The sequence below is a fragment of the Heliangelus exortis genome, chromosome 3, assembly GCF_036169615.1.
Source record: "Heliangelus exortis chromosome 3, bHelExo1.hap1, whole genome shotgun sequence".
Lineage (NCBI taxonomy): Eukaryota > Metazoa > Chordata > Aves > Apodiformes > Trochilidae > Heliangelus > Heliangelus exortis.
Genome location: NC_092424.1, coordinates 31373686 through 31387963, shown reverse-complemented (window position 1 = coordinate 31387963; position 14278 = coordinate 31373686). Strand labels below are relative to the sequence as shown.

Sequence of the window (14278 nt, the reverse complement as noted above, 5' to 3'; positions counted from 1 at the left end):
ATGTAGAGGAAGATTCAAAAAGAGGTCAGTTTGAGTTTAATGTTGGCAGAAATGATTGTCTGGAAAAGTTTGAATAATCTTCTAATGATTCTTTAACACCTTAACTCTGTATTAACACTTACGGTTTATTTAGTTCTGAGAAAACACTTAAAAGCCATGAGGCAATTTTAAGAAAACATTCAAATTCAAGAAAACAGCTATTTTCTCTTGACAGACTATTTGGCTACAATTAGATACGCCAAATTAATGCATGCAGTTCAATGAATCTAGACAATATTGAATCAAAACAACCAGTATTATTTTCCATCTCTTTGAAACTGAACATTCAAGCCATCTGAACTTTCAGTCTAATTTGGCACTTCAAAAAAAAAACTTCACAAAATGTAACAGGCCTGAAAACCTATACTTAATTTCTGAGTAAACTCCTGACATTTCATAGAAGTATGTCATAAACAAGATCTTCCAGACAATTATACAAACCATAAATGTTTTCAATTACATTGTTAAAGGCATGCTTGTATAAAAGTCTTGTTTAAATTCCTGTACATTTCTGTTACTTTCAAAATCCCACATTTTGAAAAAGGAGATGATTTATACTAAACCAGGTTCTACCAAAATTTACTCCACACACGACACATATTCAAAGTTCCAGGCTTTAAAAAAGTATTCAGTTTGATTTTAGGAGATAGTTAAAGAGAGATATACAATGATGAGTTGAAAACAAGAAACTAAGGACCAATCTTCTTATTTGTGTCTAGAGTTCATTTGCTGTTGCTCACTGACAACTGAGTCTGTCTTTCCAAGAGTGCTCAGTTTTGTTCCAAAAAGAAATACAACATAACGCTCTAGTAATTTTTCAACAGGTTCTGACTGAAACTAGGACTCCTAACAGCTGAGGGAAGGGGAATTAGATACTTGGTCAAGTGAACAGATTTCGAAATAACTAAATCAACTCATCTTTTTCATTTTGCTTTTCATTAATAGCCAACAAACCAGATGTGACAGTATGTGAGACTGCAGTGATCACTTTGGTCAACAAAGGTTTGGTCTTTAAAACATTCAAAATAGATGAAAATCTAAGATGTCCACCTAATGTCAGACTTAGACAGGCTTAAACAGATACATGGTCCAGCTAGTATTGTGCAGCTTAAGAAAATACCAGAGTGTTTACTGTGATTTTAGGATAGCTGCTTAGTACGAATTAGGCAAAAAATGCAAGCCAGTTCTACCCTAAAAATCCAAGTAAGGATTACAAAAAAAAAAAAAAAAAAGGGGTAAAACCTAGTAGAAGGCCCTTATTCTTTTTAATAATCTCAAACTTCTTTTGGCAGTAAAAATAACCATCCTGTGTTAAAGATCTAGAATCAGTTTTCCCTGAAGAATTAGCCTATAAGTAAGTCACTTCACAGCTACTGTATGTGTATTTTCTTCAACTGTACATTCATCTCTCTGACAAAGATTCACTCATCTGTATTTGAATCACAGCCACATCAGTATCATTTAATGGTCACGCTATTATGGCCTCAAATTTCCTTGAAATGCCCATTTCCAAAAAAGCCCAAAGACATCTCAATGTAACAAGCAATCACATCTTTATATTGTGTTCCTCTGGTAAACGGGACTCAATCTCTACTCGCAAATTAACACAGGGATGGAAGAGCATTTCTAGGCAAAAAGCAAGTATCAGACATTCTCTTACCCACCAACCTGCAGTAAAAGTCCTATTTTATGCAGCTTCTTCAAGTCACCATCACCTGGAAAGGCTGGCAGCACGGGGCAGCTGACTTGCTCCATGCTGATGTGCATTCCCCTTACCTGTTTAACACAGCAACTTGCTGTCTAAGCTGTCAAACACAAAACTAGAAGCTTTCTGAAGAGAGCAGTGTTACACAAGTGTATAATGTATGTATGGTGTGTGATCAGCATACATAAAGCTTTTCTGAAATTATTTCAAACAGCTTTTTAACGTCAGCTTCTACACCTTGAATGAGATTCATTATCTTAAAGGAAAAAAAGAGTTTATAAATATGGAGCTGGATTACCTTCCCTTAGACGCTCAACCACAAAGGTGAATCCAGTAGTTCGTGGGTGCAGGACATACTCATATTTTTGAAGTCCATTCTTTTCAGCAAATTCGTTGCTGCGGGCTTTGGTATTGGCTGAAGGAGAGAGGAAAAAGCAGCATTTTCTCTTAGTGTGCATACAGACTAGGAATCACACAATTATTTTATGTCAGGAACAGCATAGCAGCACACAGTACAGATGTGCAACAGCTTTTCAGGTGGAGGCAGACTGCAAGTGCACTTTCAGTGGTCTATAGTGTGGTTTGGGGAAGAGCAATGTGGATTGCAAGAAAAGCCTTTTTACCCTCTCAATTAATTTTGGAAAATAATCAGCAAATCTTTCGTATTTATCAAATGGAATCTGAAATCTGTGATCTAAAGTATGTTACTAGTTCTCTGTACACCTCAATACCCATTTTAACAGAAAAAGGTGTTAACTGGCTCAATTTTAATTTTTTTTCTAACTCAGAAGGCACAATACACAGTAATTTAGGTTTGATATGTACAGAAATACCTTGATGTCAGTGTTTAACCATGCTAAACTTTTTTGGACAGAAAACATTAGATGGAGGAAAAGTTACTATAATACATTAAAATGGTATTTTACATTTTCACCCTTAACTTGACATTTTTTATTTGTCAACCTATACCACACATACATACCTGTTTTTAATTTTTTTACCAACTCAGTGTCACAGCACATATTTGATATTGTACACAGAAGGCATCTGGAAGATGTGTGGCTAAGCCTTATAACAACTGAGTTTTGAACATCTAGGAAACAGAAGTCTCTCACAAGAAAATTGAGCAGAGGCTTTTCAAAGCCAGCTGCTAACAGCCTGCTAAGCAAGGAAGATGCACATACTTAAAAAGTGAAAACCTGAAGACAGGTGGAGAGGAAATTTGTTCTCCAGAGACGTTTAGGAGGCTCTTCAAGCAGCCTCAGTTAGCAACCAAGAGTACTTTGCTGGCTACATGGATTTTGCAGGTTACACTTCCTTCGCTTCAGTTCTACTGTGCCTCCCCTGGGGCAAAAAGGCAATGAAAACATGCAGTGCTCCCTTGTAACATAGAAAAAAAAAAAATTATCAACTACCTTAATAAATAACTTCTGTATACATAGTTTTACACGTGTTCTAAAAGACAAAATCCCAGAAACAGAATTGTAGAACATTGCCTAAGCAATGTATCATCTCTTTCAAGAAGAAACAGTTCCTTTTTTAAGTGTTCACTGATTTTAAACAGAGATGGGAGATAAAGTAATGAAAAACATATTGCTCCTTAATAATTTTAACAGAACTGATATTCATGGGTATGTGCTTTCCCTTACAGTTATCATTGTTTTTCCTCTATTTTTCCCTATAAGAGAACAATACCACAAGTGGACAAATCAAGAGTAGCATAGTATGTCCTCTTTGAAGTAATGCAACTTCTCTGCATTTTTTCCCCCTAAATTACATGAGCTCTTTGTTTATCAAAATGTGGGTGTCCCTTTTAGACTATCATCTACCTATTAACAAACACCATAGCATACAAATACCCCTGTCACCTACTGTTTCCATGCATAAGCATATTGCTTTTCATACATGCAATCCTTATGATTCCGTGCACTCTTTTCAAGACCACATGATCTGAAGGAAAGAAAAACTGTTGCACCGCAGCCAGGCAGGGGATTCAGCAAAGAGAATCCCAAGATTTAATTCTTGCCAAATTGCCAAAACGTACAAATACTCAAAAATATGACTTTTCAAAAAGCATTTCTAAAATCACAGAATGTGTGAAATAATAAATTACACTCGTATATGTAACTTATATTTATATCTTTCCTTGGACATACGCATTATGTCACTGCATGATCAGAATTTTATTTTTGTCTGCTTGCCTGTACTCCATTCAAAGTTGAAAAAAGACTATTTTGGATCAGTGAAGGAAACTTGCCTTTAGGACCCCTACCTCTCTGATGGCAAAACTTGCAAAGCCTGCCACGAGTAAGATTTGGAATTGAAGAAAAGGCAAGGGTAATTCTGTAATTATTAAATGTTCCTCCGAAAAGCTGGGTTCTACCTTACAGATACTATTGTATTGCACTGTTAGCTCAACAGCTTAAACTTTCTTATTTTCTAAGAAAAGGCACCGATCATCAGGAGTGTTCCTATAAAAAGTACATATGAATTCTTTCCAGATTCTGTGGTGATTCGACTAAAATGCTTTAAATTAATTTGTCAGAAAGTTTTAAGCTACTGTATTGTTCCTTCCAAAGAACAGTGGAAGCGTTGTCTTAATTTTCTGTGTATCAAAATTTGGGTTCCAGACTGGAACATTTGCAATCTGTAAATCAAGTCAACCAAAGCTTTTGAGATGCAAGTACCATATGTAGAAAGCTAAGCAGTCTACAAAAATAATAATTCTAAGTCTTAAGCATCAGTTAATGAGCACTCAGAAAAGTCCTCTTCATATATTTGCTCACTAGCACTTTGTTCCAGAGGGAGCAGGGAAACCAGTCCCTTGGGATTTGTAAAACACTCCTATTTGCACCTCAAGAAAACCAAGAAGTAAATGATGGGCATCTTTGTTTTATGAGCAACACCTTACTGATGCAGCAAAAATGGTTTTGGACCTCCACTGACTGTCACCTTGAAGTAAACATCTTCAAACATCCTCTTAGAGAGCAACTCTCCATAATGGGGAAGATCTCAATGCAAACATCTGTAAAACATCTTCCAAATTTCCATTTACTACAATGTCTTTCTAAAAATGTGTGAACACCTGGACAATAGCACACCACCCAACACTGTTTCCTGATATTTGCATCCCTGTGTTGACTCTGGAGCCAAGTGCCGGAGTCAATGAAGAGCAGCAAATGTGATGGTCCCTGCTGTAGGAAACCAAGAGGTTAGAAAACTGATTCATAAAATCAGAAACCCATTTTTACATCCTCTCCATCACAAGGAAATTCACACAACAAACATCTCTTTAAGATCCTTTAATCAGTAGACCAGATGCCTCATCATTCTGCAGTCCAGATTATAACATTCTTACGTTAAAGAATACAAAAAGTGAAAGATGTCTTTGTAAGCCAGATATTGAAAACACTTCATTAAAAAGAGGAAACACGTTCTCTTCTTTGCTTCCAACCAACTAAGAGAAATTGGAAAAAGCAGCTCTTGAAGCAGTGACTGAAAATGAACTCAGTTTGGGTGGCTCATACCACCTAGCTAATGGTAATGCCCCCTCTTACTTACTCTGTCTGAAAAAAGTTACGTGTTGCTTTCTAGAAGAAAGTATTTTCTTTCTTACATTATGAACAACATACTCTTGCATTAACAAGAAAAGAGAAAAATCCAGCTGCAATTCACTCTTACCTTCTGGATAGAATATTGTATGTGTTCCACATCACAATATTCCTGTCAAACTTTAGGCTCTAGCAAGCTTTCCTACTTGGTTTTTAGTTGTTTCTCAAGGAAAAAAGGTCTGTGCAATCACACTCTGTCCCCTTGCTCCCGTTAACTTTTGAAGCTATTGCCATCTGCAAACAAAGTTTGGCAGAGACAAGAGATTCAAAGATAATGAAGGCCCAGAGGAGTTTTAATTTAAAACAAACAAACAAACAAAAAATGGCTGAGTAAAGGAGAGCCTCCAAGAATAGAGATTTTTAACTTGAAAAGCCAGGGCAGCCATCACAGGTATTTTGTCTGTCAGAGCTTTCAGCACAGCATGCAGCAGTCTGTCAGTTTACACACAGATTGGTGAGGATGAGCCACAGCACACGATGCCCCTTGCCCCTTGCAGAAAGAGATTTGTTGACAAAATGTCACACAGAAGGAAACACAAGGAAAAAGGAGAAGTTGGAGTGAAGGAAAGACCACGTATAGGGATGTAGACACAAATCCATAGGAGATGAGGCTTTAACAGACTCAGAGTAATACAGCAACTTTTTTTTTTGTTATTGTTTTCTGAAGTATTACTAGAAAGAGGCTTGTAAGGAACACCAAGAAAAACAAAAGAACAAGAAAACGGTGGGTCATATCCCAGCTTTCCAGGAGCATTAGACTTATTGTTGCTCTGTTTTCTTCAGGGCTTCGGAAAGTCTGGGTTCATGGTTATCTGTTGAGGGCTCCTTTTTAAGCAATTATAATAAAATACCTTGACGCACTTAGCTTTAACCTTGAAGTACTCCAGAGTGAAAAGATGACCAACCTATCAGAAATAAGTATATAATTATTACCTCAGACCCGATATATCCAGTCTGCAAATACATTGTCCAGGGTTCATGACAGTACTATTTTAAAAATTTATTTATGTAGCATATTCCACAGCAAAGTACTTCACCAATTTGAAGTCAGGCAGTGGCAGATACATAAATACAGTAATACTTTACATTTCTTAGAAATGGTTCATTCTCAAATATCTGAAAACATTATACAATCTACTACAAAGAGGACTAAATCTATCATTGTCATGCAGCCACAGAGAGGATAAAAAAGTGACAGCAGCACAGAGCTGCACAGCAAGTCTGCTTTTCAGTGAAGTACATGTAGAATGCAATTTTTCATTTTAAGGACCAGCAGACCTTTGTTTTCAGAAGTAACCAGAAGTTTTGGAATTGGACAGAAAAAATAGCCATTGCCTCTATTTTTGAAAAATATTCCTTATGATACTGAGCGACCATTCACAAAACTGTGGTCTATTCCTTATTTTAAAGGATGTAACATGAGGTTGCAGGCAGTCCTAATATGTCAGTAACATAATAGTTTTCTGAAAATATTTTTTTAAAACATTATAAAAATTACATCATTATGTTCTATCATTCTCACAGCATAATCTTCTTGCTTGGTAATGATTAGATCATCAAGGGATTTTGCCCTGTCTCCTATAATATTTTAAAATATATGAGCTAATGTTTCCTGTGAAGGCAGTTAGCTAGGAGAACCTGTTCACTCTCACAGAAGCCTCAGGGCTTGCCTGTCTCTATCCATCTTATTATGCACAAATACACCAATGTGGTATTCATCACTGACAGAAAGTTGGTGTGCTAATCACCAGACAGTTTAACATGACAGAAGCCAGCAGGGCTGCCCAATGAAGCAGTCTATCCTAACACCACCCCTGCCCATCAGCCCATCCTTTCCACAGCTGTTTTCTCCCTGGGCTGGCTCAGCAAACCAGGGGGAAATGACCACTCCTCTGCAGTGGCTTAAACTGACTTCAGAACAACAGTGGTTAGTGCAGATATCCATTTGACACTGCAAGGTTAAAGAGCACAGGTTACACATATGGATGAGGGAAGATGATGAAAACAATAGAATCATAGAATCATAGAATTGGCTGGGTTGGAAGGGACCTCAGAGATCATCAAGTCCAACCCTTGATCCACTACTGCTGCAGTTACCAGACCATGGCACTGAGTGCCACATCCAGTCTCTTTTTAAATATCTCCAGGGACGGAGAATCCACCACTTCCCGGGGCAGCCCATTCCAATGCTTGATCACCCTCAGAATTTCTTTTTGAAATTAAGTGAAGAACCATGCCTGAATTAATTTCTCAGTGGATAGTAACAAATATACACTTAAATTTAGTCTAAGCCACTTATAAAAGTTACAACAGCTGAGAGAAATCCCTGTGTTTCCTTAAGCAACTACGCATTCAGTTGGGAGCATGCCCAGTGTGACCTCTGGAACTCTGCAGCACATCTGTTAATACACCACAGCTGTCTTGGTCCTCAGCCTCTTTCAAATCTGTTGTCTCTGAGGAATATTGGGAGGTATTAGAAATTATACATAATTTATGGAATAAATTACAAACAATCCAAATTTTTTGGTCATCTTGAAATGGAAACACCTGTTCTGAGAATGTGAGCAACCCAAGGAAGGGGCCCCTGACTCTATGAATAACATTAAGATTTCACCTCATAATTTGGAGGTAGGAGGGAATTTGTTCATGAATTCAAAGGAAAAAAATTAAAGTGAGGTAATTTTCATCCTTCTTCCTAATTTTACAAAGTAACTAATTCAAAAAAGAGATAACGTGTGAAGCAGTCCAAGAATGTACAATGAACTTCTCCTCTATTAGGAAAGCTGATGGCATCTCAATAATATACATATCCATTTTTAAGGATATCAGGAGCACAGAATGAAAAATAGCAATATATGTTACTTATTTTAATACTGTGCCTAATACTTACTGATTTGACATTGCAATAAAGCATAATTTCAGAATATCTGCAATTGAAAGCACAGCAATCTTTAAAATAAACTAAAAGGTAGCAGTTTAATTATAATCGGTTTTTTGTCTAAAGATGATGCTTATCAAATCACACTGCAGGCATGCAGAACCACAAAACATTCATATAATTTTTCTTTTCTTGGCAACTCAGTCATTTTCAATACTGGTTAGCAGCTTGCTGATGATGCCCTGTTTTTATTATGGTAGATATTTTCTTATGAATTATTGCTACAGGATCTAATTCATTAAAGCTACTCTTATGCTAATGTCAACATTTGTTTTAGGAAGTATTTTACTTATACAGGCAGATACAGACTGCTTACATGGCCTAAGGAAAAAGTATCTCCATTTTTTCCTCTTAAAACACAACAGAACTATCAGTTATCTTCTTCAATCACTCTTTTCAGGACTGAAATGATTTTTCACTGTTTGTCCCAGTAATATGCAATATAAGAACATGCAAGTCATTTATTCCAGGGTTTAAAACCTACTTTTGCTAATGCAATGTACATACACCACTGGCCAATATAAAGCCATTTTAATAATTAGATGCTTTGAAATGCAGCAGTTATTTCAGGAGGACTTGCAAAGCCTCCCAGTGGAACTACATTTATGCCTCTCAAATGAAGCAGCATAGATATCATTAACTATAATTTCTACTTTCCATGAGAATCCATCCTTGCTCCTGCCTTGAACTTTTTTGTAACTATTTCCATAAAAAAACAAAGATTTTCCACATTGAATATTCCATGAGAAGATGACAAATAAAGTCTACCTGTGAGATCAGTTCCTTCTGGAAAGATGAGGAGTTGCAGTGGTTCATGAATATCACAGAAATAATCCAGCATTTTTTCAAAATGACTCTTGTCCTCTTCCCACTTTCTTCGAATGAAAACAAAGGCAGCAACCTGCATCGCCCAGCCTAGATTTAAAAAAAAACAACCTTTAGTAACATTTCATTCTGATACATAGACTGTCTGCTATCCCAAAATATTTTACAAACTGTGTTAAGATGCCCAGCCTCACCTGTGATCAGGAGCACTTTGTCCCCTTGTAAAAGGAGTTTTGGGCAGGAGGCAAAAAAAAAAAAAAAAAAAAAAGCATAACCTAAATCAACCAAAATAAATTTGGAATGGCTACAGTTTTTCAAAACTCAAATTACCAGAGTCAGAAAAGATTTCTGGAGAGAAGAGTAAGGTCAGTGCTGTCACAAAATGAAATATTTAAAACCATGGCCCTCATTATAATATCCCTAATCACTGCCCCACTGATTTGCTCAAGGTAAGGCACTGCCCCTATGGACAAGCATCTCTGTAGTGCACTGAAGGATAAAAGAAAACTGCATTATCTATAGTTGCTCTAAGTAGTGCATGTTAATCCTGTGTATTGTAAAGAAAGTATTGACTGAGTCAAGGACTGTATTACACATAACTTCATATAATTTTCATTATTAATAAAGAAAATCCAAAGTTGTTCTTTACATTTGATGGCAAAAAAATTAACATATATTCATTTGTTTGCATTAGCACACAGGAAGCGTGAAGCCTTACAGCCTGACTTCCAACAGACACTGTAATGCAATTAAATGAAATAGCTGCCTAAACTACAGCTCACAGGTCACATGCCATTATCCTCAAAAAACACTCCTAGCTTTTTGGGGGCAATTTGCTATACATATCATATGATAGTAGAAGTTCTGCCCACTACTTCAGACAGCAGGACAAAAACCAGGGTTCAAATTGCACCATATATCCACGATGCCCCCTTGTTAAATGGGCCACAGAGGAGCAGGACAATGCCTTGCCACTGTACTTGGCTGGCTTGTACCTCCTCAGACAACCTGCAGATATATAATGCACATCAAAGAGAAAACAGCACAGCTTTCCATTCCCCTCTTTGCTTACCATAGTTCTCAAAGCCTGTTTTTCCTTTGCTTCTGACTTAAAGCATGTTACTTTTGCACTTGATTTTATCTTCTCTTTATGGAGATTCCTTTCAATTTTGTTTGTAGCAATAACTTACAAGGGTCATATGCTAGAAAACCACTTATAAAAGTCACCAATTTTTAAATCAACATTGTAAGTCATTCAGCCTGGATAATTTATTAACCAAGCTACATAATCCCATCTCTACTGGATGGGAATGTTAATTGTATCGTTAAAGATTTGTGATCTGGGACAGGTATTTTCTATTTTAAAATCAATTAAACAGACGTAGCATGCATAACTAACATGCCTTCTGCAAACTGGACTTAACTAGTCTCAAATACTCAGATACTGAATGATATCCAGATAACTGAATACCATATGTGGTTACATGAACCAAGAGAAGAAATGTCCAGAACGCAGTGTCAGAAAATATTTTTAAATATGCATGCTGTACTTGTTGAAAACCCTCTGTAAACAAAATTAAACTCAAGACAATAGTATTTTATGTGCCTCTCTGCACATGTCACATTCCCACATCTGCAGCATCAAGAAGCATCATTACAGATTTATTAACAGTGGCTATCCATCTATAAAAAAATCATTTGCAGGAAGAACATAAAAGTCAATTTTAAAATAAGGAAAATATAACTTACATAATCTAACTATGCTTTCTTCTGGCATTTAATCATGTCCTGCTGCTACAATACATTTCACTACAATGGTGCAAACCCATTACTTTAAACTGAACTCATCAGGGCTTCTATTGTGTTAGATAAAGAGAACATCTTTTCATACCAAATGTTGCCAAGTAAGAAATGGTGCTTCCATTTCCACTTCCTCTAGCAGAGATGTGGAAATTGTATGAAGCTACACCAGCATAATGTCAGCCTGGGCAATGGAAAAGGTTCTTCACTGGGAGGGTTTTCAGGGAACAGGGAAGTGCTCACAGCACCACGCCTGTCAGAGCTCAAGCAGTGCCTGGACCATGCTCTTAGGTCTAGCTTCAGGTAGTCCTGCAAGGACCAGGGATTTGGACTTGATAATGCCTATGGGTCCCTTCCAGCTTCAGTTTTTCTATGATTCTATACCTTCTCTGAAATCAAATTTGTAAAAATGGGCACAGCAAAGGAAAAACTCACTTGAAGAAGAAACCATACCATACCATTTACAACTCTGCACATGTGGATGCTCCATGGGACAAAGCAGAAACACAAAAAACTTAAGAAGTTGTGATGTAGTTTTGGTGTTTTCCTATTGTTCTACCCTCTCAGCCCAGACCTTCTGTATGTTTTAGGTACCCCAGACACTATGTCTGAATTAGTTTATGCAAACCTGTGCTGTGCTAAACCACTTTGTTTGTGTGGTATCACACACATCAGGCCTAAATTATTCAGCCCTTGTGTTCTCATTGCAGCAGTCTGTAGGCAGAAAGAAGGAAAATGAGAAGCAAAATAAAAGCTCATTTAGGAACCCTGCTGAGACCTTCCCAGGTCAGCAGCTCCTTAGGAAGAGTGATTTTGGTTCATTAATAGGGAGAGAGCATGGGAAAAACCTCACTGCCAGATCCCACCCTTTCCCCTACCTTTCTCCATGTAGCACAAAGCTTTAAATCATATGGAAACTTGTACAGGAGCTCCTTCTAAAGATCTGTCTTTAACAATACTGTGAACATCTAATTACAAACACCTAAGAAAGCTGCTGCATTGGTGACTCAACTACCTTAAAACCAAAGATACCATGCAGAAGTTTCCCATTCCTGTTTTAACCGGTGGTGTTATATATAGGCTATGAAAAATTAAATGGAGGCAGTAATGTAATGACAGCATAGTCAGGGAGGAGGAACAAAGAAATAGAGGGAAGGAAGCTGTGAGGCATCCAGTTTGTAAAGGTTAGAAAACTTGCCTTTATAATAGATAACATATATTGTACTGGAAGATAATTTTTATCTTTCAGTGTTCATGTAATTAGACATAACAGTCCTGGCTGCTCAAATAAGAAAACCTTATCTAACAGCCAGGTGACTAACAACAACCATGTTTTCCTCCCCACTCACCCCAGCACACTGTGCCACATTATTTTACCACCTAGGGAAGTGGAAGAACCTTTCACATTCGCTCAGCTTTAAGGCCTCCAGTAAAAGGCAACAAAGATATAAATTACTGCTTGAACCAAAACCCTGGTCCCTGCCCCAATGGAGAGGAATGTCTGCTCCTTACATGTCTCACCATCCCACCAGATTGAAGTGGGAGTGGAAGCTCAGCAAAGCCTTGCTGACAACATGCCTTTGACAACATGAAAGCAGCTCTTGCTTTGATTTCCCTTCCACATTGCATCCACATTGTGCTGCTGGAAAAACAACATCTAACAAGTCCAAGGCATGATGTGGGATCCAAATGGAAACGCACAATGAAACGAGGAATTCAGAAAAGCAATTTGCAAAATGAAAGGTTTTGCTAATAAACAAGATTATTGAAGAAGCAGCAGAAGGAAATATCTTCTCATGTGCAGTCTAGTGAGACATGCTGTTAATTATTGTTAAGTTTGGGCCAACATATTGTCTGAGAAAAGTAATTGTATTTTGCTCTCCTGCACAACGTTTTTGGTCATCTAGACACTTCCAGGCGAAAGGAATTTTCTCAGCAAAACCAGCATTTAGTTGACTGGAGAAAAATAGCTGTCTTTTGATTTGCAGATTTTTGGGAAACCATCAGTTATAAAAAGATAACAGACAAACAGAGAAGCTAAAGAAATCATAACAAATGAAACACCACTTCTTTGCTATAATTGTTTTGTTGTAATAGATGACATTTCTGATAAGTAAAATTGCCTGGAAAACTACAAAAAGCATCACACTGCATAGTTCTTGTTCAAGATTGCAAACCAGCAGCACAAAAACCTACTTGGTAGAGTAGCTAGCCACACTGATCTTTAAGTCAACTTTTTGGTGCTGAAAAAGCAGCTTCAAAACTCAAGTAATACATACATGCTAAAAATATGTATTCTACACTTTAAGAAAGTTTTATAAGGAAATAATTCTACACAGAAAAAAACCAACCAACCAAATAACCCCCCCAACACAAAACCACATCAAAATAAAAATCCCCAAACAAAACCACAATACACTTATACAAAAAGGATAAGCGTATATAAGTGTTTTGTTATACAAAAAGGATTTCGTTCTCTTACTTAACTTGAGAAATGTGCTGTACAGAAAAATTCCCTTCCTGCCAGAGGGATAAAGGAAATTATAGCTTATGCAGGTTTAGAATTTCCAGCATTGTGTTAAAAATTCTAGCTGCAAGTATAAAGATTTTAAATTCTAAGACCCTGAATTCTATTTCTCCAGCCCAAAACCTTACAAGAAAAAAAAAATCCCTGAAGCTGAAACTTCTTAATTTAGGACTAAGTAGATAATAGGAAGAGAGGTGAAAATAAACAGAGAGGAAGAGAGAAAAAGATGAGTTGTGCAAAAAAAGCTCTTGTTTAGTTTTGTATCACAATTTTCTTTATGCCTCCATAAGCATCTCAGAAACTAGATATCCCAAAACATGTCATTTTGCTGTGGGAAGAATATCCTGGCTGATATTGAAAGCAAACATAGACAAATCCAGATGGTATCCCTGTTTCCCTTATACCAGTGCAACAGAATAGCTAACAATACTGAGCCCTCCACCACCCCTGCAAACAAATTTAATAAATGATTCAAAACTACAGTAACAAGTAGAAAAATAAAAGGCCTATCTATGGGATTTCCTTATTATATTACCTTCCCTCTTTTCTTCCACTGCATTAGCCACTGTTTTTTCATATAAAAAAATTCTCTTGGTTAAAAATGAAACTATTATTTCGTGTGCCTTTATTCAACAGGGACTGCTGATTCTGATCAGGGCTTTTGAGGCAACAGCGAACCAGAGGAAGTGCATGATCCCACTCTATACAAAGAATCAGATCCTTTTACAGTCTGTTTTTACAGCTGTTCTGCTGCATATATTGTCCACAAGGCAATTATCAGGCATCCTGCATGTTCCTTTTCTTAAAGATGGGTAGGTAGGAAGATGTTACCA

The 14278-nt window shown here is 37.0% G+C and overlaps 1 protein-coding gene across 1 annotated transcript in view; it reads right to left on the bottom strand.

Moving 5' to 3' along the window:
- LCLAT1 (lysocardiolipin acyltransferase 1) overlaps positions 1–14278 on the bottom strand; it is a 101991-nt gene that overhangs the window by 51377 nt on the left and 36336 nt on the right. Inside the window, exons 5-6 of the mRNA XM_071739868.1 lie at positions 9062–9208; positions 2043–2159 (exon numbers count right to left, since the gene is read on the bottom strand). Of these exons, the coding sequence (XP_071595969.1) occupies positions 2043–2159; positions 9062–9208 (264 nt within the window). The remainder of the gene's footprint in view (positions 1–2042; positions 2160–9061; positions 9209–14278) is intronic.